The 24,623-nt window shown below is 37.1% G+C and overlaps 1 protein-coding gene across 1 annotated transcript in view; it reads right to left on the bottom strand.

Annotated features, from left to right (window-relative positions):
• The window catches only part of Bmpr2 (bone morphogenetic protein receptor type 2), a 175,218-nt gene that overhangs the window by 47,455 nt on the left and 103,140 nt on the right, over positions 1–24,623 (bottom strand). Inside the window, exons 2-3 of the mRNA XM_013157493.3 lie at positions 24,408–24,578; positions 22,471–22,641 (exon numbers count right to left, since the gene is read on the bottom strand). Coding sequence (XP_013012947.1) covers positions 22,471–22,641; positions 24,408–24,578 — 342 coding nt within the window. The remainder of the gene's footprint in view (positions 1–22,470; positions 22,642–24,407; positions 24,579–24,623) is intronic.

Raw genomic sequence — 24,623 nt, 5'->3', positions numbered from 1 at the left:
CCTAAAACTCAGCGCTTACTACTAATGCTGCTGACCTTAGGTGTGGCCTGTTGAAATAACAATATCAGCAAAAGCTGACAAATACATGAGAAAATCTACTAATGCCCACATAACACTTGACACAGATATATATAAGTAACATTCAGCTTTTTAAAAGCAAACATTTAGGAATAGTTTAGAAGAAACATTCTAACCCAAATGGTACCTGGAAGTCCTTTACTGGTTACAGAAATAAATGATTATTATTGTTGTAATGATCATTACTGGAGATTGAACCTTGCGCCTCTTCATACATTCTAGGCATGCACTCTACCACTGAGCTACACTTTAGCCCAGAATGAATTTTCAACACTGGAAAAGCCATTGACATTTATTTAAAACATAATGCTGCAACTGTTTTGTAGGTTAGGGTGTATAATGCTCTCTAAAGATCAACATTTAAACCCTTTTTGTGAGGTATATAAATATTAAACTGCAACTTTAAATCTACCTCTATCTTTAGTGCTTTTTTGTTAGTCCATTTAGATTCTAATTTTCCCTTCAGGAGAAGTTACAGAAATTCTGTCTTCTCTGACTTAATATTTCTTAGTTACTGTACTACTTATTGAGTCTTACTTTTTAAATGCCCATATTCCTGGCTTTAGTTCCTTTAGTTCAAGGCTTTTCCATTTCTCCAAATTTTGTATTGGTATATGTCTGCAACACAGTGGGGCCTGGTACACATGCCGCCCTGATCATTCTCACTGCCCCCTTCTGTCCTCTACTCTCCCTCCTTCCCCAACTACTGTTCCCATCTTTGCAGTCACCTCCATTTCTTACCATGCCATTTTATTTTGCTCTTTAAATTATTCATATTTTGGGTCTCTCATTAGAGAAACGGTGCAGTATTTAATCTTCTGTGACTGGCTTCACTTTACAATGTGACATGATGATACATACTATAGTGCTATGTAAAGCAGTCTAATAGTGAAACATTGCATGGTTCCACTTATGTGAGATACTCAAGAATAGTGAAATTCACAGAACAAAAAGCAGAAGAGTGGATGCCAGGAATGGGGAGTAGGAAGCAGTGGGGAGCTGTTGAACAGGGACAGAATTTCAGTTTTACAAGACAAGATTTATGGAGGTGAATTATATGACAATGTAAACATACTTAACAATGAACAGTGTAAAAACGGTTAAGATGGTAACTTTTGTATTGCAAGTGTTTTGCCGTAATTTAAAAACTATGATGAGGAAAGGTCTCATTTTTTTCAAAAGGTAACTATTGGGCTGGGTACGAAACACAGCAGCACAGTACCTGCTTGGCAAACACAAGGTCCCGAGTTCAACTGCCGATACCAAAAAACAAAAACGAAAAACTTCTTTTTAAAAAAATACTGATGTGGCTGGGGATTTAGCTTAGCAGCATAAGCGCTTGCCTGGCAAGCGTGAGGTTGTAAGTTCGATCCCCGGTATCAAAAAAAAAAAAAAATTGAAGATATATATGTAAAAATAAAGATAGCACTCAATGACACAACGTCCAGGATTTATGAAGTACTCTGCAGATGTTACTAGCACCAGCTGCATAGTTCTTATAATCACTGGTATACCTGCTGCCCAATCTATCTGCAGCCTTTCCCTGTAAGTCAGGAGTTCATGAATGGGGTAATAAAGAAGATTAGAAACATTTTTTTGATCTTTAATAGTCCATGGCACAGAGACTTACATGTGCAGTATGTAAATAATACCTGTCGAATGAATGGTGAACACTGACGATAGGATCACACTAAAAACAAGGTACCCTAGGACAAGAGGAGTATCAGTATTAGTAACTCACTGCATCTCAAATACATCAGAGAAACTAAAAATCTTAGTAAATAACCTATAGGACCAGGGATAATAGTTCAATGACACAGTGCCTGCCTGGCCAGCATTGAGTTTGTGAACTCAATTCCTAGTACAAAATAACAACAACATCAAAAACCAAAGAAAACCCCACTATCCTATATTTATTAAGTTATAAGATACTATTTTTCCTTCATACATTAATAAAACATCTTTCAATTCAGGTTTACTATCTGCAACTGAATCTTCCGGATGTAAATGCCTCTCTGTGCAAGATAATATTATGAAAGTTAGGCCTTGGTGCAGTCTACATTCAAGATATTCTGAAGTACAAAGATTTTTAAAACTTCTGAATAGGAAACACTGACATGTGTATTTCAAGATGTGTTGTGAGCAGTCTCCCTCATCCCCTCTTCATTCATCAGCACATCCTCTCCATATATGCACATGTGTATGTAGCTCACATATGTAGCATGCAGCAACAACAAAGAACATGTGGTTGTACCATACAAAATTCCAGAAATATTTCCTTGCAGATTTTTCTATAATGAGTCTAGAGAAAGACTTTTAGCTTTTGGTTTTTTGAGGATCTTGCCATGTCATTCAGGCAGGCCTTGACTTCGCTATGTAGTCCTGGCTGGCCTAGAACGTGTGGCGATCTTTCTGGCTCAGTCTTCAAAGGTTGAGATTACAGGAGTACATCACGATGTCCAGCCAGAGAGAGATTTTTAAATCTTTTTAAAACTTTATATTGTTCTAATATACTGTTGTAGCAAAATCATTTAAACCTGTCTTCCAATGCTTTGCATTGTTTTTTCACATTTTTGCTATGACACACGATGTTGCAGTGAGTAACCTTATTTATAATTATTTCAAAAATATGTGTATACATGTAGGATAAATTGTCTGAAGAGAAATTTCTGGGTTTAGAATTTAGGTATTCTAATGCCAAAGGTACAGACTGATTTAAAAAATAAAGTCTAGTACAGTTCCACTGTCTTCTGAATGCATTCTTATGAATTTTTCTTTTCTTTTAATGGATTAATGAAAGTATATGAACTGTATTTCAATACTTTTGAAAAGTTTAGTGAACCCAAATCATTAATGTCTATACATGCCCAGGCAGTCTCTGTGATCACCTCAACTATCTGTGCCATTAAGTTCACCATCATATGGATTTCAACCTTGGAATAAGCACCTGGCAAACATCATCAGTACTGGGCCTTGAGTCACAGCTAATCTTTTTTTTTTTTTTGATTTTTGAGACAGGGTCTCGCTATGCAGGTCAGGCTAGCCTTAGGCTCACTTTGTACCCCAGGCTGGCCTCGAACTTGCAGTGATCCTAAGTGCAGTACCTCAGTCTCCCAAGTGCTAGGATTACAGGAGTACGCCACCACAACCAGTTCATTTTTTGTTTCTTTTGAGGTAAGGTTTTGCTGTCTTTCAGGCTGGCCTTAAAATAATGGTTATCCTTCTGCCCCGGTTTCCCAAGTGGTAGGATTACGAGCATGTACCACCATACTTGGCCAAATGGTCATTTGTTATTATCACAGCATAATTTAAAAGTGGGTAACTTTAAAAATTGTTTTAGAGCAATACAACTGTATGTCTTGAGGGATTAGACTCTCAAGTACTTGAACTGTATTAGCTCAGGTTATTGTAAAACTAGTAAGGGAGTTAATTTACTTCCTTAGAAGCTACATATTAAAAGTTCTTGAGAAATGCTGTTTAGGTATTTTGAATCTTCTGAACACCCCATGATGTTGACCATGCTGTGAGAGGTATACGGTGAAGTGTAGTAGTGGGACAATGGGCCTTCCCTGAGGAACCCCTGAAGGTGCTTATGTCTGTGACCAGAGCATCTCCAGAGTCCAAGGACCACAACCGTGAAAATGTGCTCCTGGAAGGCCCTAGGAGCAGGCAGCACATATCAGGGAGCAGGTGGGCACTGCTAGATTGTGACAGGGTTTTTAGCAAAACAAATACTCAGACAAGACAGTTCAGACTGGAGTGAAACACCCTCTTGGTGTTTCATTACGTTGTGCTTCTCTGAAGACAAAAATGTAATAGATATGGTACACAGTTCCACAGTTCATCCTACCCTCATTCTATGCCCTCCTGATAATCGAAGGCTAGAAAGTAAAATTCGCGTCTTTTCTAGACTCTTATTCCTAGGACTCTAGATTTAATGTAGCTGCAACCAAGTCAATGTATTTATAAAAGATTCGGAAGACAAAAGTATGGTGGATTCAGCCAAGTTGGTGAAAACTCAGTTTCTCACTGCTGAGCATTAGTTTTCCTGCAGCTGCTGTTATTAGTTGATCATAATCCTGGTGATTTAAAACAAGAGCCCATTCCTTATAGCTCTAGCAGACAAAGCCTGCAGGTCAGCTTCCTGGGCCAGATAAAGTTTTCAGCAGGACTGTGGCTTACTTACTCTAAGGGGAGGGTCCATTATTGACCTCTTCCAAACTTCTGACAGTTTCAAGCATTGCTTGGCTTGTGGTAGCATCTCTCTATAATCCGTCTTTCTGATCACTCTGGCCTTCTCTTTTGCATCACGTGTCTCTGTGTTCCTTGTAAGGACACTTCTCATGGCATTAAGGGGCTGTCTGGATAACCCAGGATAATGTCTCATCTCAGGATCCTTAATTTAATCAGTCACAACTACAAAGATCCTTTTTCCAAATAAGGTAACGTTACAGGTCCAGCTATCTTTGGGGAACCATTTCTTTAGCCTACCAAATAATGAACGAGCAGAAAACTATGTTCACCTGTCTAATTTATGGGTACAGAAAGGTTATACACTGAACATTCTGCTAGTGTAAGGTGTGGCAGGTGTGATATTTGGGAACTGTTTGCTCTAATATTCTGTAGCTTATATGATGTGGTGGCTTCCAGACCTTGAGAGCGGCAGTGAGAAAGGGTTTTGTTTGTTTTTCTTTTCTTTTTGAGACATAATTTTTCTATGCAGTTCAGGCTGGCCTTGAACTTGCAGTGATTCTCCTGCTTTAGCCTCCTGAGTGCTGAGATTACAGATGTGTGGTACAACACCTAGCTTCAAATTGCAAAAACTCTTTTGTGGATGTATTATATTATCTTTATTGTGAATTTCCCAAGCTTTCAATGTTACCTCAGGAGTTCAGATGCTGGAAACCTAATTCCCAATGCAATAAATATTTTTACCTTTTTCATTTTTAGCTCTGGAGATGGAATCCAGGGCCTCACTGCACCTGCTCCCTAGCTTGAGAGGTAGACTCCAAGTGGTGATTAAGTTATGAAGGCTGTGGGTAAAATAATAATGGATAACTGCTGTCACTATGGGAGCAGGTTAGTTATTGTGGGTGTGGCATCCTGATGAAAACATTCAGTTCAGTCTCCTTCCTCTCTCATTCTCACATTCCTGCCCTTCTGCCATGGGATGGTGCCAAAGCTGCGCTCTCAGACATCCCAACCTCCAAAACCATGAGCCAGATGACTTCCATTGTTCCTAAGCTACCCAGTCTCTACCAGGATATATAGGATTCACTACTTTTCTCTGAGGCCCAACTTCTGTACAATGCAAAAGATACCTGAAAAATAGGACTTGGACAGCATTAGCATTCTAAAATTCTTGTGCAACCACACCAGTTTATATTAATTCTTCTATTTTCTGTTCTTCAAAATAAGAGCATCTGAGAAGCAGTGAATCGAAAGAAAACAGCAGTAAAGGACATCCAGGGCTAGGGGTGTAGCTTGGTAGCAGAGTACTTGCTTAGCATATATGAGGTCCTAGGTTGAATCCCCAGCACTGTAAAAACAACAACGAAAGCAGTAAGTAACAAATTTCTAGCTATGGATGATATGTACCAGAAGTCTCAACACTCAGGAGCCTGAGGCAATGGGAAGGCCTGAGCTCAAAGAATTCAAGACTATCCTGAGCAATATGAGATGCTGCTTCCAATAAATAAGAAAACTACAGGTCAGTCTTCTTAATAAACATAGATGCAATAATCCTCAATAAGACATTGACAAATAGTATGGAACAAGTCATCAAAAGGATCCTATATCATGACCAAGTAAGTTTCTTCCTATGGTCACAAGAATGGCTCACTGTGTATTACAGCACATAGAGAGAAGCAAGCACAAAAACCACGTGACTATGGCAACAGATACTGAAAGAGCTATTCATAAAATGTAACATTCACTCACGACTGAAAAAAGAAAACAGATATAGGAGGTCCCTACCTGAATCTGATAAAAGTCATTTTATGATAAACCAATGCTGAACATCATGTTGAATGGGAAAAAAATGTTAATCTTTTCTTCTAAAGTCAGAACAAGACAACGATGCCCACTATAATTACTTCTGTTCAACAAAGTACTTGAAACATTAACTATAGCAATTTAGGCAAAAGACAGGAAAAGGGATACATAAAGGAAGAGAGAACAAGTCAAAACTATCATTATTTGCAGATGACATGATACTCTACATAGATGACTCAAAGAATTTCACACACACACAACCTCTTAGCATTAACACCAATTTAAGCAATGTAGCAGGCCACAAAATCAACACACAAAAATCAATAGTGTTTGTGTATAACAATAACGAACTCCATGAGAAACAAATGCAGATGTGATTCACAACAGCATCCAGAAAAAGTAAATACCCTGGAATTAGACCAAGGAACTAAAAGAACTTCACAATCAAGACCACAGTATTAAAAAAAAAAAGACTACAGTATTAGCCAGGCGTGGTGGCTCACGCCTGTAATCCTAGCACTCAGGAGGCTGAGGCAGGAGGATCATTGTGAGTTCAAGACCAGCCTAGGCTACAAAGTGAGCTCAAAGCCAGCCTGAACTGCACAGCGAGACCCTGTCTCAAAAAGACAAAAAAAAAAAAAAAAAAAAAAAAAGACTACAGTATTGCTGCTGTCTGCCTAGTGAGCACGTGGTTGTGAGTTCGATCCCCGGTACCAAAAACAAAAAAACTCATACAGTATTCAGGTTGGGGGTTTAACTAAGTGGCATAAGGGCCTGCATGGCAAGCTCGAGGTCATGAGTTCAATCCCTGGTATAAAACAAACAGACAAAAACAAAACACTTTACTGTGAAAGAGGAGATTGAAGAAGACATCAGAGAATGGAAAGATGCTCCTGGTTTCTGGATAGGCAGAAGCAGTACTGTCAAAATGGCCACATGGACTTAATACAATCTCAGTCAGAATTCCAACACAGCATTCTTCACAGAATTGGAGAAAACAATCCTAAAATAGCAGAAGCAATTCTGGGCATCAAGTGAGACTACAAAGCAACAGCGATGCAAACAGCACTGCACTGGCACAGAAACAGATATATGGATCAATGAACAGAGCCAGTACAGAAAGATTCTCAGACATTTTCACTCATTTTATCTTCAAGAAAGGGGCCAAACACAGACACTGTACGAAAGAAAGCCTGGGAATAAATACTGGGTATCCACAGGCAGCAGACCAAAGCTGGACCCATCTCTCTCACCATGCACTACACTAAATTCAAAATGGATCAAAAAATCTAAACATTAAAACAAACAACCTACCAGAGGGTAAAATAAGTAAAACACTTGAATTTATAACTATAGGCAAGAACTTTCTGAACAGACTCCAACTACACCTAAAATAACAGCAAGAATTAACAAATAGGATTGCATCAAATTTAAAAACAAAGGAAACAGGGCCAGGGACATAGCTCAAGGAAATAAGTTTGATTCTCAGTGACAGAAAACAAACCAAAAACCAAAGGAAACCACAAGAATGAAGAGACAATCTACAGAAAAGAAAAATATTTTGTGAGCTACTCTTTAGACAGAGTACTAAAAAAATTTAGACTACCCAAAATAGAAGACCAGTCAAAAAATGGGCCAGTGAAATGAACAGATTTCTCAGAAGTACAAATGGCCAGTAAACATGAAAACTGGTCGATATTTCTGGCCATAACAGAAATGCAAATTTCATCTTACACCACAAAGGATGACAAACATCAAAAAATAAGCAATGCTGGTATGACTGCAGTCAAAAAAGACCCTCCTGATACCTCACCTTCCTGTGAGCCAGTGGCAGCCATACAACCTGGGAAGGGAGTAAAGAAGCCAAAGCACAACTTCTTTTTTTTTTTTTTTTTTGTCTTTTTCGTTTTTATCGGTACCAGGGATCGAACTCACGACTGCCTACTTTCAAGGCAGGCGCTTATGCCGCTGAGCTAAATCCCCAGCCCCCGGGAGTAAAGAAGCCAAAGCACAACTTCTTGTGAGCCAGTTGGCACGCAGGCTGGGACACAAGAAGAACACACACACACACACACACACACACACACACACACACACACCCCATCCTTACCCCTCCATAAGCAACTGGCTGTTTCAGAGAAACTCAGCCTAAGATAACAGCTACTGAAGTAAATAATAATAATAATAATAATAATAGGAAAAAGAAGAAAAAGAATTATTATTTAATGCTTGTATTGTTTGACTTTGCAGGCCTAAAGCTGGAAGTCTGAGCTTTTGGAGGGTATTTGGAGGTTGTTTGGAGGGTAACAATATGTGTTATAGCAACTGTGGGGGATTTCCTTGTCTTGTTTTATTCCTGTATCTGGTAACCTGAGCACCTATTTTGCTTTTTGTGTTGTTGTAGTTGTTTGTTTTTTGTCTTTTTGAGATAGGGTCTCACTATGCAGTTTAGACTGGTCTTGGGTTCACTTTGTAGCCTAGTCTAGTCTTGAATTTGCAATGATCCACCTGCCTCAGCCTCCCGAGTGCTGGGATCTCACGAATGAGCCACCACACCATGCCCAGTCTGAGTAGCTATTTTGAAGATAATATGTAATATAACAACCACTATTAAAACCTTATCACCTTGTTTTGAAAACCTGCATCACTATTGTTTTTTGTTGCTACAGCTGTTTTGTATTTTATTTTATTTTATTTTTTGGTTTGTTTGCATCTTCATTTTTCTGGGGGGTTTTCTCTTTTAAAAAAGAAAAAAGCACTTTCCTACTTTTTTTAGTGTGAATGTAAACTAATATAACCATTATGGAAATCAGCAGGAAGATTTCTCAACAACTAAAATCAGAACTTCCATTTGATCTTGTTATTTCCCTTTTACATATCTTTACAAAAGAGCTAAAATCATGGTATTACAGCTATACATGCACATCAGGGTTTATTGCAGCACAGTGTATAGTGGTTAAATCGTGGAAGCAACCTGCATGTTCATCAATAGACAAATGGATAAAGAAAATGTGGTATCTATACATAGTACACCTACCTAGAAAGAAGGATAAATTCAACATATCTGTAGGAAAATGGATATACCTAAACAATATGTTAAGTGAAAGAAATCAGACACAGGCTTAAATACTATACAGTATCTGATTTGAATAAGGCAAAGTAAAGTAGATCGTTTAAAAATGGGAAGAAGTCCTAGAGACCAAGGTTGGGGGTGTTGGAGGCTTTAAAATGTGTCATGTAGAGCTGGGCATGATAGCACACTCCTGTAATCCTGCACTCAGGAGGCTGAGGCAGGAGAATCAATGCAAATTCAAGACTAGCCTGGGCTACAAAGTAAGCCCAAGGCCAGCCTGAACTGCAAAGCAAGACCTTGTCTCAAAAAGATCCCCCCGAAAGACAGAGAGAAAGAAAGAGAGAGGTGTCACATAAAGGGTACCAAATACCCAAAAGGAATATAAACAGTGTCTTATAAATATGAAATAAAATTACAATACTAATGAAAATGGAGAAAGGAAATTTACAGTCAGTCCGGAGGAGTAGGGAAGGGACAAAGAATAAAAATGAATGAGATGTATTATGTATGTACCTACTCTCTCAGATCAATGTACTAATTCCCATATCAAAAATTCTTATGGTCAACAAAAGAAAATCTATGTAAGAAAGGTCACCTTAGAAAAAGAGTAGAAAAGCCAACTATAGGCGATTTGAACTGAACATGGTGATGTACACCTAGTTCCAGCTATTCAAGAGTCTAATGGAGGAGGATAGTGAGTTTAAAGCGAGCTAGCCTGGGCAACACAATGAGATCTTGTCTCTTTTATTAAAAAGCAAAACTAAACAACCCTTGAAAATGACGTATCTAATAAGTGGTTACACCTATAATAAAAAAGAACTTCTATAACAAAACAAAAAAACCTACTTTCAAAAGTGGGCAAAGGGCTGGGGATTTAGCTCAGCAGCATAAGCACCTGCTTTGTGGATGTCTGGTTTGATCCCCGGTACCCGCCCCCCCCAAAAAAGGGCAAAGGACTTGAATGTGTACTTTTACAAATAGTCAAAAGCACATGAAACGATAAAAACATCACTAATCACTAGGGAAACGCAATCAAATCTACAATGAGATACATCCTTGTCCCCACTACGATTATGACTACAGAAAAGGAGGAAGGGAAGGGAGGGTAAAGATAGAAGTAGAGAGAAGGAACAAGTAAATGATGGAAATACATATGGGCAAGGAAGAAACTGGAAACTGTGGGTTCCTAAAAAACATTTAAAGATAGTAGTAGAATATGGCCCAACAATTCTATTTCTTAGCATATACCAAAAAGAACTGAAAACAGAATCCTGAAGAAATATTTGTGCATCCCGTTATATTCACAATAGCCGAGAGGTCAATTTCATTCATGTCCCCTGAGATGAACAGGTAAATAAAATGTGGTTTATGTACAACGAAAAAAATTTTTTGGTACTGGGAACTGAACTCAGAACCTTGTGCTTTGCCAAGCAAGTGCTTGTGCTGCTGAGTTATATACCCAGGCCCCATAGAGTGAAATATTATTTAACCCTTAAAAGAAGGATAATTCTGACATGTGCTACAATATGGATAAATTTATAGATGTTACGGTAAATGAGTCACAAAAAGTCAACTATCGTGTGATTCCACTTATATGACACATTCAGGGTAGTGAAATTCACATAGAAGAAAGTAGAAAGGTGAGTTGCTAGGGTCTGTCTACTGATACTACAAATCACTGTCGAAAGATGAAAGAAAGTGAAATTAAGAGGTCATAAAAATAGACATCTTGGGCTGGGGATGTGGCTCAGTGGCATAAACGCCAGCCTGGCAAGTTCACGGTTGTGAGTTCGATCCCCGGTACATTTTTAAAAAAAGGAAAATTTATGTGCACAGATTAGAAGACCCATGTTAAGGTGGCAACACTCAGTGGCCAAGTCAAGCTGCCTATCGAATCCCAATGGCCTTTTTGGAGACACGGTAAACTGATCTTAAAATGTATATGGAAATTCAAGGGATCAAAAGTAGTCAAAACAACCTTTAAAAAGAACAAGTTTGGAGAATTCACTCTTGTTTATAAAACTTATTGTAAAACAACAGTAATCAAGATAGTGTAGTCCTGACATATAGATATACTAATCAATGAAGAAGAACTGGAACTTCAGAAATAACTCCCCCCACCCTAGAGTCAATTGATTTTTGACAACAGTGCTAGGAAAATTCAAAAGGGGAAAGAATGTTCTTCAACAAATGGCAATGGAAAACTAGACATGAAACTGGGTGTCAAACAAAAGAATGAAGGTGAAATTCTTACTTCATATTATACATAAAATTAACTCAATGAGTCACAGACCTAAATGTAAGAGCTAAAACTACAAAAACACAAGAAGCAAACAGCAGTAAATCTTCATGAGAATTAGGAAATATTTCTCACTTATGACTTCAAAAGAACAAAGTGCAAAAGAAAAAAATGCATATTATCAAAATTTTAAACTTTGTACTGTTTTAATTTTTTTATTTAAAGAAATTTAAAAAACAAAATAGAAAAAAGAAAAAGGTAGAATACAGAATTCAAAAAAAATTATCATAAAATTGCTAGTTGATACATTATATATTGTCATCTTAAAAACAGTTGTTAATGTAACAAAATCAAAGCACAAAAAGTGGCTAAACACTCAAACATTGACAATACAAACCCTTCTGTTCAATGATCTAACAGAAATTTAGTAATGTAAAAATTTAGTAATATCGTCATCTATCTTACACACTGTACAGACTGTAGAGCACTTTCCTTCCTTTTCACTTTTACAAAATCTATTATACTTTTTGGATCCCATTACTCTGTCAGTTTTTTAAATTTTCTACACTACAGAGACAATGTGATATTTACTAATGTGAGTCTTGTTTATTTCACTAATGAGGATATTCAAAAGTTGCCTCCATTCACCTACAATAAACTTTTGTACTTTAAGAGAATACTACCAAGACAGTAAAATAACAAGACAAAAACAAGGAGATGTGTTCCAAGCACATGCCCGATAATGTACTGTTATCCAAGATTCAGGAAGAACTCTTGGAACAGTGAGACAAATGCACAGTTTGAAAATCAACAGGCCAGGCATGTTGGTGTGCACCTGCAATCCTAGCACTCCCAAGGCTGAGGCAGGACAATCACTGTAAGTTTGAGGCCAATCTTGGCTACCTAGTAAGTGTAAGGACATCCTGAGCTACATAGCTAGATCTGGCCAGGAAAAAGCCAAATTAAGACAATATAATAAAATATAAAACAAAAGACAAACGAGTATAACATGTTCAATACCTGTGTTAAATCAGCTTCCTGTTATGCAACAAAAACCTGAAATGGTAAATTTATAAAAAGTTTGTTTTAGCCGGGGATGGTGGCTAATGCCTGTAATCCCAGCACTCGGGAGGCTGAGGCAGGAGGATCGTTGCAAGTTCAAGACCAGCCTGGGCTACAAAGTGAGCTCAAGGCCAGCCTGAACTGCATAGCAAGACCTTGTCTCAAAAAAGACAAAAAAAAAGTTTTTTTTGTCTCGTAGAAAATAAACTTAGCAAATGTTAGTAATTATTGAATCAATACCAAAATATGAGAGGTATAACTAGTATTCTCAATTTTTTTCTGTATATTCAGAAATTATCATGTTGAAAAGTAGGAATAAAGAAGCCAGCAGCACAAGTGCCTGCCTGGCAAGCACAGGGTCCTGAAATTGATTCCCCATACCTGGAAAAATAAAGTAAGAAAAGAAAAGTAGAAATACAAAAGAAAGAACTGTTGCCAGGCATGGTGGCCTGTAATCCCAATGCTCTGGAAGTTAAGGCAGGATGATTGTTTCAAATTCAAGGCCAGCCTGAGCTACAAAGTGAGTTCAAAGTCAGCCTGAACTTTATAGTGAGACCCTGTCTTGGGTGGGGGGGTGGGGAGCGCTTAAAAAATAAAAATAAAAGGAAGAAAAAGGTGGAGGAGAAAGAGAAAGAATTATGATCACTATTTTCAAGTAAAGGATGATATTTACAAAGGAAAAGAAGTAACTATTGAAGACTGGGGAAGGGGTCAACTTGTACAGAACTGCTACTGCCCACCCATCTAAAGAATGTTTTTAGAGGCCTTAATGTACACATAATATATTTAACCACACCCTGCAGCCCCTATGGTTGAGATGCTGACAGTAGAGAAGGGTATCCAAATGTAGAGTTGGGGAGTATTTTGCTGTGAACCTAAATTGCTCTAAAATGGTTAAGTTTTAGGGGCAAACCCCATTATTGCATGGTTTTTATGGGAATCCTAGCTGAGTGTTCAGCTAGGATCTTTCATGAAACACCAATCAAGGTGTAGGGTGATGCCATAGTTGTCTCAAAGTCTAGACTCCCTCATAAATTACCAGGCTCACACTGCAGTTTTTAGCTCACTATCCGCAGCTGGCTGATCTCAGTTCTTTGCTGGGTGGTTCTTACAAGCCAGGGAAGTACACAAGAAGAGTCAGAAAGAGTAGACCAGCACGTAGGGGCACAGTCTTTAAAATCTACATAGGGGAGACACCCCAGTGTTATTGCCACATTCTGCTTGTTTAAAATGAAGTTACTGCCAGAGATCTGGCTCCTGCCTGGTAAGCATCACGTCATGAGTTCAAACCCCGGTACCAAAAAATAAAATAAATAAATAAAATGAAATTATAATAGATATAGCTAACCCACATTCAGAAGACAGAATTATAGAAATGTAGGAATACGGTATCAGGAAGCAGAGATTACGGGACGCTATGTCAGAGACTGCCATGGCAATCTATACACGTCAGATTTTCATTATTTGCTGTAGTTATATTCTATAAAGTCTCACAAAAACTGAGTTAGGAAATACTGAGCCATTGCCTCTAGGAGAAGCAGAGAGTACTGTGAACTTCAAGGCACATTTCATCAGCCAATCAACATATGTATGTGTATGTATACATGTTTAAATACATGTTTTTGATTGAAGATACCTTATCTAATATACTGTATACTGTTGATACATCCACGAAAGCACTGCAAGTAATGGTTTGGGGGCTAAAAATACACTTCAACAAGAAAGTCAAGCAACAATTACACAATTCAAACTAATCAGGATTGACTGTATCTTACATACTGGCAAACCTTTTTAGTACACACATGGTGCCAAGTGTGCAGGCAGGTGCCTATAATTCTAGCACATGGGAAGCTGAGGCAGGGGGACAGCTAAGAGTTTGAGGGAAGCCTGGGCTAAACAGTAAGTTCAAGGCCAACCTAAACTGCAATAGCAAGACCCTGTCTCCAAAAAAAAGAAAAAGAAAAAGGTTTTAAAAACTATACATACAGGGGGGCTGGGGATTTAACTCAGCGGCATAAACGCCTGCCTTGCAAGCAGGCAGTCATGAGTTCAATCCCTAGTACCGATTTAAAAAAACAAAACTATACATACCTGGAAAAAATAAGGCAGAATATTACTTCAGGAATAAACCTTTTATACAAAAACCAACCAACCAACCAAACCAAACAGCAAAACTGTAAGCACTCAAGCTGGTGATGTAGCTCAGTGGCGCACAGTGACTGCTTGGCAAGGTTCTGAGTTCAATTCCTGGTACCAAAAACAAACCAAATAGGTTTAACTCTAAATAATTTGAGTATGAAAGAGAAAATAACCCTTGTCAAATACACACAAGAGCAGAAGAAACTCTATTTCACAGGAAACACAGTAACAATTTGCCAGTAACTACCTTTGAAAGTGCTATTTTTCTTCAGATGCTGTGTGAAAGCAGTTAAAGTTGGTACAAACTTCCTTCATTTGTATCAGCCTGTGTTGGCTGCGGGTAATCTATGTCACTTGTGGAGTTGACAGCTGTAGGAAACCATCTTGATTAATTATCAGGTTTTTCTACCCTCTCCATCTCTTGATTTCTTTCCCAATTGAGAAAGAAGTACCTCCCAAACTCCTCATTTCTATCTTTTTGCTCTTTTTAAAAAAAAAAGTATTTTTCGGAGCCAGGGATTTAGCTCAATGGCTTAAGCTCAAGGTTGTAAATTCAATCTCCAGTACCAAAAAAAAAAAGCACATAAGAAATGTATTTTTTCCCCGTTCTAGCAGTTGAACCCAGGGCCTCCCAGAGCAGATAAATACAGAGTAGACAAACATGCCCAGCTCTTTATGAACTTTTTTACTTTGACAGCTGGATATTCCTTTGCTGTTCAGGAACTCATGATCTCCTGCCTCAACTTCCCAGGTAGCTGGTATTATTATGCACCGCGCCCAACTAACGTACTTTCTTAAAAGAAACAATTTGAGAAGCACTTATAACAATATTTTGCAATTGTCAGTGCATTCTGAAAGTTGCATCTGTTCAACCATTGTCTAACATTATTTTGAACACTGTTGTAATTCAAACCATTCTAAATGTTATTTCAGGGGTTTTGGTGACTTTATTGTATTTCCAGCTAAAGCCACTAAGTATTTATTACATGCTACAGAGACAATGCTCAGTAGACAAAGTATATTACATGGAAATAAAATACAGTTAAGGCAGGAAGAAGGGAACACTCATGGAATTATAAATTCTATGAGGCAAGAAAGACTAGTTGTTCAAATAAAGACATGGGAATTATTTTTTGATTTATACCTAATTTTGTCTAGTATTTCAGAAGGTACTTACTTAGAAAATATTCTTCAATTTCACTCTATGTGCTTGGGATTGGATTTGTGGAGGGGGATTAGATTTTATAGGTAAAAGACTTCCACTGAGATTGCCTCTGAAGGCCAACTTTGTCAACTGATTTTACTTTGTTCATTTGGAAAATAATATAAATTGTTTTTAAAAAATTAATAGGCATGCTGACACACACTTGTAATCCTAGGACTCAGGAAGCTGAGTGAGGCAGGAGGATCACTGCAAGTTTGAGGCAGCCTGGGCTACATAGTGAGTCCAAGACCAGCCTGAACTACCATTGTGAGACTCTGTCTCAATAAGCCCCCCACCTCCGAAAAAAGATTATTATTTGAGAGTAGAGGAGCAAGGTAGGTAGATATGGGTTTGAACTGGCAGTGCAGAGCTAGCAAAACTTCAGAATGAAAATTTACCAATAATATAAATATAAATCAGAATATAAATTATCAATAATAATGTGCAAATAGGATTTTGTTACTACTGTATTACAGAATTAATATCTAACTTAAATATACATACTTCTCTCTATTTTTCTTCTTTACACTTCTACTAAACACTTTTAATAAGTATAAAGACAACACATTTTGTTAGCCTTTTGAGGTGATTATCTAGGACTTTAAGCTATCCTTATTTAACAATTTTTGGTCACTTCAATACAGTCACAGAAGTAGGAAAAACTAAAAATTATTATAAATTCACCCTACTTCAGAATCCACCTGTGGCTCTACGCCAAGGTCAGCCTATTTGAATATAAGCTAGCTTCTCTAGCCTGCTGTGAAATACAGACATTTGCTGCCAGACTCTAGGAATTAGAGTTTTTAATCTTAACTGCACAGAATTACAGTACAATTTCTTCAACCTGCTTTTAGAGGCAATTTAATCTTTATTTCCCATCAATTTGACCCCAGTCATCAAATTAAGAGATAACATAAACAAAAGAAATAAAAGTATTCAACATTTTATCCTGACTTTCACCTAAGAACCTCCAGTACTAAATAAGATTCATTAGGTTTATTTAACTACACACACACACACACACACACACACACACACAATTTTCTACTGACTGAATTTCTATTCTACACTGAGAAAAGTTAATTATAGCAATTACAGAAATCTTATCATGAAACTTCTTATAAGCATCTAAATTTTGTAATAATTATACATTTATTTTAAACATTGTGAATTCATAAACAAAAATATCTTAAATGTATAAGAAACTAAAAATATAGATATAAACTCATTAAAGACTGATTTGCTTCTTAAACAACATAGGTACTAAAGACTCGTTATTTTTAAGAGACTTAACGATAATGTAGTTCATCTTCCTGAAGAGTCAGATCTTCTGGTTTTAGGTTGCCCACAGACCTGGTTTTTTACCCTTCTTGTCTGATTATTGTGAAGAAAATCTCAACATGGTACTAATCTTTGTTTCTTCTTAACAGAAAGCAAATTTCAGACATTTTGGCAAGCAACGTTATCTAATTATTTGATATAGTTTTGTTTTCACCTATTTGTTTTTCAACAAAATTTAAAGCTATTTTCTACTGATAATAATGACTTTCTCTTCAAAATATGTACTTTTAATAAGCTGATTTGAAGGAAATAATAATCAAGTAATGTGTCATATAAACAACAGAAAATCTTTTCCAATACTTAGTCATATATGGATATTGGTGAAAATCATAGGAACTCTTTAAATTTTAGGAAATATGATCAAGTATTTAAAAAAAAATTCTTGCCCCCTAAACAAAACAAATATACTACTTGCAGATGGTCAGTAACAGGAACTAACAAACTCTGGAGCCAGAACACCAGAGTTTGAATTCTGGATTCCACTTGCAAGCTACGAAACTTCATGTAAATCATTCTACACACTGTGCCTCGGTGCCCTCAGGATACGGTAAGAACACAAAGGTAACAATTTCATATGCTTTCTAAGGGTGAAATTAAAAGTTTCATGAATATGGTGTCTGGTATTAAATTACTAAATTCTCTGTATTTGTTTATTGAAAAGAGGGTGCTTGGTCTGATCAGTAACTATAATCCTGATAAAGTGAATTAAAGCTTAGCTCTAGGTTTACCCCACTAGAAATAATATTCTTTAAGATACAGTAAATAATAGGAAGTCAGAAAGTTGGTCTTTCTCAAAAAAACTATTTTATACAAGCAATACACAATTACATGTACATTTTAAAGAATCAAATGAGGGTAATCCACTCGGGACCCCTTCTGTCTTTCTCTCAGACAGCTTTGTTTCTCTCAGTAAGTATTCTGCTCTTTAAAAAAAAGATAAAAATAAACAATCAAATGATTCAAAACTATGGAAATAACATGTAATGTTTTGCAGCAGTCATCTAACACTATTCCTTTTATTTTTGATAAATTTACAACATGCTTCTAGTAATTTTTTTCCCTCTCTCTTTGAGATAGGGTTTGCTATGTAGTTCAGGCTGGCCTCAAACTCACAGCAATTCTCCTTCCTCTGCCTCCTGAGTGTTCAGATCATAGGCACACACCAACATGCCTTCCCTGCTAGCAACTTTTTTTTGGTACCGGGGATCAAACTCATGACCTTACGCTTGCCAGACAGGCACTGAGGAGCCAAATCCCCAGCTCTCCTTCTAGTACTTTTAAAATGTATTTTTACACAAAATTTTAAAGAAAAAAAAAAAAATCACTAAACTTTGTTATGTGACCATGAATAAAAACTCTGATTCTTAATTTTATATTTTCTTTAAACTTCAATACTGAAAATTGTTTTACTTTGGTTAAATGCAGCATTTGCAGACTAAATGTGGTGTTTTTGTAAGTGTTATTTTTCTCAAGATTGACGCAAAAGCCGATAATCAAATGTACACGGCTGGCTAAGCTATTCCCTTCTCCCTTCAGCTGCATCTCAGCAATGTAAATAGAACTAGCTGAAGTAATGGCCTGTCTCCCTAAATCTTTGTGCCCCATGGGCTGCAGAGTCAAGCTCCAGGGAGGTTCACTGGGCTCCTATCTTGAGAAAAGAGACTATGACCTCCCCAGGGCAGAAAAGGTTTACATACCAGAGCTGAGGCACCTGGCCCTAAACACTAACTGCAGCCTCAGTTGTGTTATGCAGATTGGTCTATCTGCCTACCCTTGTCTCTGCATACTGCAGAGATGCCTTCTGGTCTCCTAGCTAGCCCAGCTCACAGTACTCACATAATTCCTACCATTCTCACAGTCACTCATCCTTAGCTACTCCCTTCTTCAGGAATTAATAAAATCAGGGTTAGGAGAGCCAGGCGTGGTGGCTCACGCCTGTAATTCCAGCTCTCGTGAGGCTGAGGTGGGAGGATCGTTGCAAGTTCCAGACCAGCCTGGGCTACAAAGTGAGCTCAAGGCCAGCCTGAACTGCATAGTGAGACCCCATTTCAAAAAAGACCAAAAAAAAAAAAAAAAAAAAAAATCGGGGTTAGGCCCAGGGTTGAGGTCTTTGTTCCATGAAGCCTTGTCTGGACCAGACTCCAGATCCCTTGGCTTCCCTTAATTGTAAATAGGTCCGTCTTTACTGTCTTTATTCTCATAGTGGGTTGCACTGGAAGTGGTGGATTGGAATTAACTCCCCAGATTCCAGTAACATTTCCATGAGATTACAAATACAAACTTCGCAGACTGTGACAAGGACAGTAAAGGGTCTCTACAGTTTGTAACTTCAATTTTTAAAATTTTTTTCAATTTTTTTGTTTGAAGAACAAAGTCCATAAACTGGCCAAAACTCCCAAATTACAGCGCATTACTTGAATATTGTCTTTTTACTGAGAGAACATTCGTCAGCCGACAGTACTCAGGAGATTAGAGCAAACTAAGACCCAGGTAACAATCTGAAATTCAAAAGTCTCTGAGAATTCCCATTTGTGTAGCCAGATGTGCAAGTGAAAATTAACTTATTTTGTTTGACAAAGATTAATGTATCCAATTCAGTACAATCTCTTAGTAAATCTAATGGCCTTGAGTAGTTAGAAACCCCAAAGAGAAAACATTCTATGATTTTTCCATTTGGTCAAAGGAAATAATCCAGAATACAAAATTCCAGAGTATGGACTAATGCAATTTGTTGACCAAGATAATTCTTAAAAGATGTGCTAATTTCAGTTTTTAAAAACTTTTTAACTGAGGTGTGGTCATGGATGCCCCTAACCTCAGCAGTCAGCTGAGGTAGAAGAACTGCCTGGAGTTGAGGGTCAGCCTGAACCACATCCAGGGCCTGTCTCAAAATAAGAAAAAAAGAAAAAAAAAAAAAAAACAAAAAACCAAAAAAAAAAAAACACCACTTGCCAGGCAGGGTGGTGCAAACCTGTAATCCTCAGCACTTGTAGGGCTGCAGCAGGGGGATTGCTGTGTGTTCACAGTCAGCCTGCTGACTGCCTCAGAATGAAAAATTAAAAAAACACCTCTTTAACTTTAACATGTTTTATTTGGAAATGATTTAAAATGTAACGATGGCAAGAACAAAGAAAGAAAACACCATACTGTGTACCTTTACTCAGATTTACCTATGGTTATCATTGTATTTACACTTGCTTTATAATATTCTCTTTCTATACACCTACAGTGTTTTCTTTTGTGGTTTGAATCATTTCATTGTACGTTCTATATGGACATTCTAATCATGAATTAGTCTTCCTTCCACTGATTTATAATTCTTTACTTAAATTCAGCACTCAAACTAACCAGATTTAGCCAGCAAGTTGTGACAGGTTCCCATCAAGTTTTGAAGGACTATTTTCCTTACTAGCAGTATAGTTCATGCTTATCTTGCAGCTATCCTATTGTCGTCCTGGAATTATATTTTCAAAGAGCCCTCATCCTTTTCATTTTAGAATGGTAGCAGAGGCTAAGACCTGGCCATTATGCATGCTTATGATTGGTATGCAGTACTTCTGGATCTTGTCCTTCTTAACAAATACAGGTAAGAAATGTATGCATGAGGTCTGGGGGTGTAGCTCAGGATAGAGCACCTGTTTAGCATGTGTGAAGTCCTAAGTTTGATGTCCACTACCACCCAAAGTGTCCATATATGTATACATATACTAATATATACACATATGAATATGTATATAAACATACATATAAAATGCACATATTTTTAAAGTTCTATGTCTATACTAATAACTTTAATTTCAATTTATTTGCATAGGTTTCTTTCCTGTCTTCTATAACTTAACATCCCATTTCTTCAGCAAGAATGCTAGTTTTTAAGAACATTACCGGGAATAAAACTTGGCAGCAGAGCATGAGGTCATCAGATCAATCCCCAGTACAAAAAAAAAAAAAAAAAAAAGAACATCATTTTCTTAATCTTACGATTATTTAGGAACTGTTTTGCCCATACTACTTAAAAACCAAATCTAAAAAGAGCTCACAATTTCTTTATAATTCTCTTCAACACCTTACCTACTATCTTGTCCAAAGAGAGTACAATTATAGTCAAATATTATGTTTGTGAATTACTTGAGTTAGTTCTCCAGTATGGTTATTATGTTTACATGAAATTCAATTGGGTGTATTTATTTTTTCAGTTTATTTTCATTTTGTTTTTTCGGTTTTTTTGTCTTCTGATCTTTAATGATTTAACTTTATGCATACCAAAAACTGTCCTTTCATTCCTTGTAAGTAACCAATTCATTATTTTCTGTTTTTAATCCCTTTTGCAATGATAAGCAGATAACAGATATAATTCATCTATTTCTCTTTTCTTACATAAAAGATAGCATATGACATACTGTACACTTGTTTATATTGAACATGTCTAGTAATCATACTATCTCAGTTAACAGAGACCTTAGTTATTTTTTTCTCACAGTGATATTGTTAGTACTCTAATGCATGCACGGGTCTTAGTGTATTTAGAATAACTGTTACAGCCATGTGTGGTGGTGCTCACCTGTAATTATAGCACTCAGAAGGCTGAGGCAGGATGATCACTGTGAGTTTGAAGCCAGCCAGAACTACACAGTGAAACCCTGTCTCAAAAAAGACAGTAAATAGGGCCTGCGATTTAGCTCAGCAGCAAAAGTGCCTGCCTGGCAAGCGCCAGGTTGTGAGTTTGATCTCCAGTACCAAACAAATAAAAAGACAATAAATAAAAAAAATGCTGGGTATTTGTGGATTTTCAGTTAGTTTCGCATATTATACAGTTATAAACATTATAATAACTGTATCTTAATACCATTGAAGATTATCTTTCAGATAAATTTCTAGAGATGGGAATGCAAGATAGAAAAATAAGCACACATTTAGTTTTCCAGTAAGCACACATTTAGTTTTCCAGTGCTGCTTATTTTGATTTGTTTTGTTGTAATTCAAAACAAAGTCTAAGTTGCCAGGTTGGCTGTGAACTCTTGGGATCAAGTGAGCTCTCCTCAGCCTCCCAAGTAACTAGGACCACAGGCTTGCCACTGAGTGCAGGCTTGGCATCCTTGATCCTGGCAAATCCCCACCACACTGGTGCTGTACTTTGACACCACCTCGTGTGGCAGTATGTCGATGCCTTCCCAGTCCTGATGCCTCTCTTGGATTTCAAATGTTCACTAGGTACCATTTACAATGCCAGCAAGTTTCTCCCCCCCCCCACCCTCTCTTGTTAATCGGCATGTTTGTTTCACACTTTCCTAATCTTTGGAAAAAAGAAGTTTAAAGAAAAGTCACTTTGTAATTACTTACTGAGTGGAGTTGTGTCAGGAGGTGGGAAATTCTCAGTAAAATTGACATTGCATAAATCTGCGCTACAGCAGCAAAAACGGTATGTTCCATTCTGAATTGAGGAGGGGGTGGTAGTTACCACACATTCTTCATAGTGACACTCCTGGGGATCTCCAATGTGAGACCAACATCCTAAAAAACAGTATGAATGTCAATGTTAGGAGACAATATGATAAAGAAACTAAAAGCACAGGAACTTAATAACCCCAATTAATATAAACACCAGATGCCATAACATGACTTAATACAAGTAATATCAACAAAGACAAAAAATGAGTGAGGAGAACAAGAGGAAGAGGAGAAGGGGAGAAGGGGAAAAAAGGGGAAGAGGATTTTTAAAAAAACAAACAAATAAGCTGTAATACGTACATATCACACTCCCCAAGATGACCATAAACTGCATGAATTCTAAACATGTACTAATAATAAAAACTTAAAAAGTAAAAGGAAAATAACAAAATAAAGACTAATTAACATGAATGTGAGTATATACAAGTTAAAAAAAGTTATTTCCAAATCAATTTAAAAAAACAAAAAAAGCAAACAATACGACTCAAGGAAAAGAGGCAACAACAAAATGTTTAATTGCATCATTACTCTAAAATTTATGAAAGCACCGATAAGGTTACCAATTAAATTGTTCTAGGTTTAAAAATAATCAGTCATAACCAGGATTCACTGACACAAACACCCTCACATACAATCCCAGAGGGATGATAAATGATGGTTCTGGAAAGCCACAAGGCAATTCTTATGTAGGGTCTTAAAATACTGAGATATTTTATAATCTAGTAATTCTACATCAAAGAATCTATTTTAAGGAAACAATCAGATATAAACATCTATGTTTCAAAGTTGGTCACTGCACACTAACTACAGTAAATACTAACTACAGGAAAAACCTGAAAATGACCAATGTTCCTAATGTCCAACATGTATGAGTAAACCATGATAGATGTAAAACAATGAAATGTTGTGTAGACATTAAAAATGTTTTCAGAGACTAAAGACATGGAGAAAACAAGGATATGAAATTATTTATACATCACCCTAATTCTGAAACAAAAATACATGTGTATATAAATCTACAGATACACAGAAAATACACCTGAAGAGGATAAACTTAGAGCATGGAATTTATAGGCTGGGTGTGGTGACACACAGCTGTAAGTGAGCACTCAGGAAGCTGAGGCAGGAGGATCACCCCAAGTTCAAGGGCAGCCTGGATGACACAGCAAGACCTTGTCTTAAAAAAAGAAAAAAAAAAATCAAAACACAGGTACAAATTTCCCTATGGATGAATGTGATGTTTGTGTATATCAAAAGAACACCAATAAAATTAATAAAATAAAAAACAACAGTATGGAATTACAGGCATTTTTAAAATATGTACTAGAAATCAAACTCAGGACCTTGTACACTTGCCAGACAGGTGCTATGCGGCTTAGCTATATCCCTAGCCCAGACTTTTTTTTTTCCTTCCTTCCTTCCTTCCTTCCTTCCTTCCTTCATCTTTTTGAGGCAGGGTCTCACTATGCAGTTCAGGCTGGCCTTGAGCCCACTTTGTAGTCCAGGCTGGTACCGAACTCACAACAATGCTTCTGCCTCAGCCTCCTGAGTGCTGGGATTACAGATGTGAGCCACCAACGACTGGCTGTTGTCTGTATCTTTAAAATATCACTTGAGCATGCATCAACATTATAATAATAAGGATGTTATTAAAATAAACTAAAAAGGTTTTCTTTGCAAACTTTTGTGGCTTATGGGTTGACTACATATAAGAACACACATGTACTTTCAAATGTCCTCCTTCTCTGGGAAGAATTCCTCTCTTTTTTGGATAAGCTTCAATTATATTAAAAAAGTATCTATTTCAGGTTAAGAACAGTGTTACTTGCCTTGTTTTACCAGATTTATGTCGCCTTTTGATTTCTCCCAAAGGCCGTAGCACGTGCTACCTTTTGAACATAATACTGTTCCATTTTCATGAGAGATTCGACTCTCACCTATTCCAAGGTCTTGTTGATAGGGATCTTTAAATGCACATAGCCGTTCTTGATTCTGGGAAGCTAAAATACCAAAAAATAACACAACAATGTTAATTTTATATAACT

This window comes from Cavia porcellus, unplaced genomic scaffold (assembly GCF_034190915.1).
Source record: "Cavia porcellus strain 051 isolate PalLab524CR breed Dunkin Hartley unplaced genomic scaffold, mCavPor4.1 scaffold_26, whole genome shotgun sequence".
Classification (NCBI taxonomy): Eukaryota; Metazoa; Chordata; class Mammalia; order Rodentia; family Caviidae; genus Cavia; species Cavia porcellus.
The sequence above is the reverse complement of the archived record's forward strand: the minus strand, read 5'-3'. Positions and strand labels throughout refer to the sequence as shown.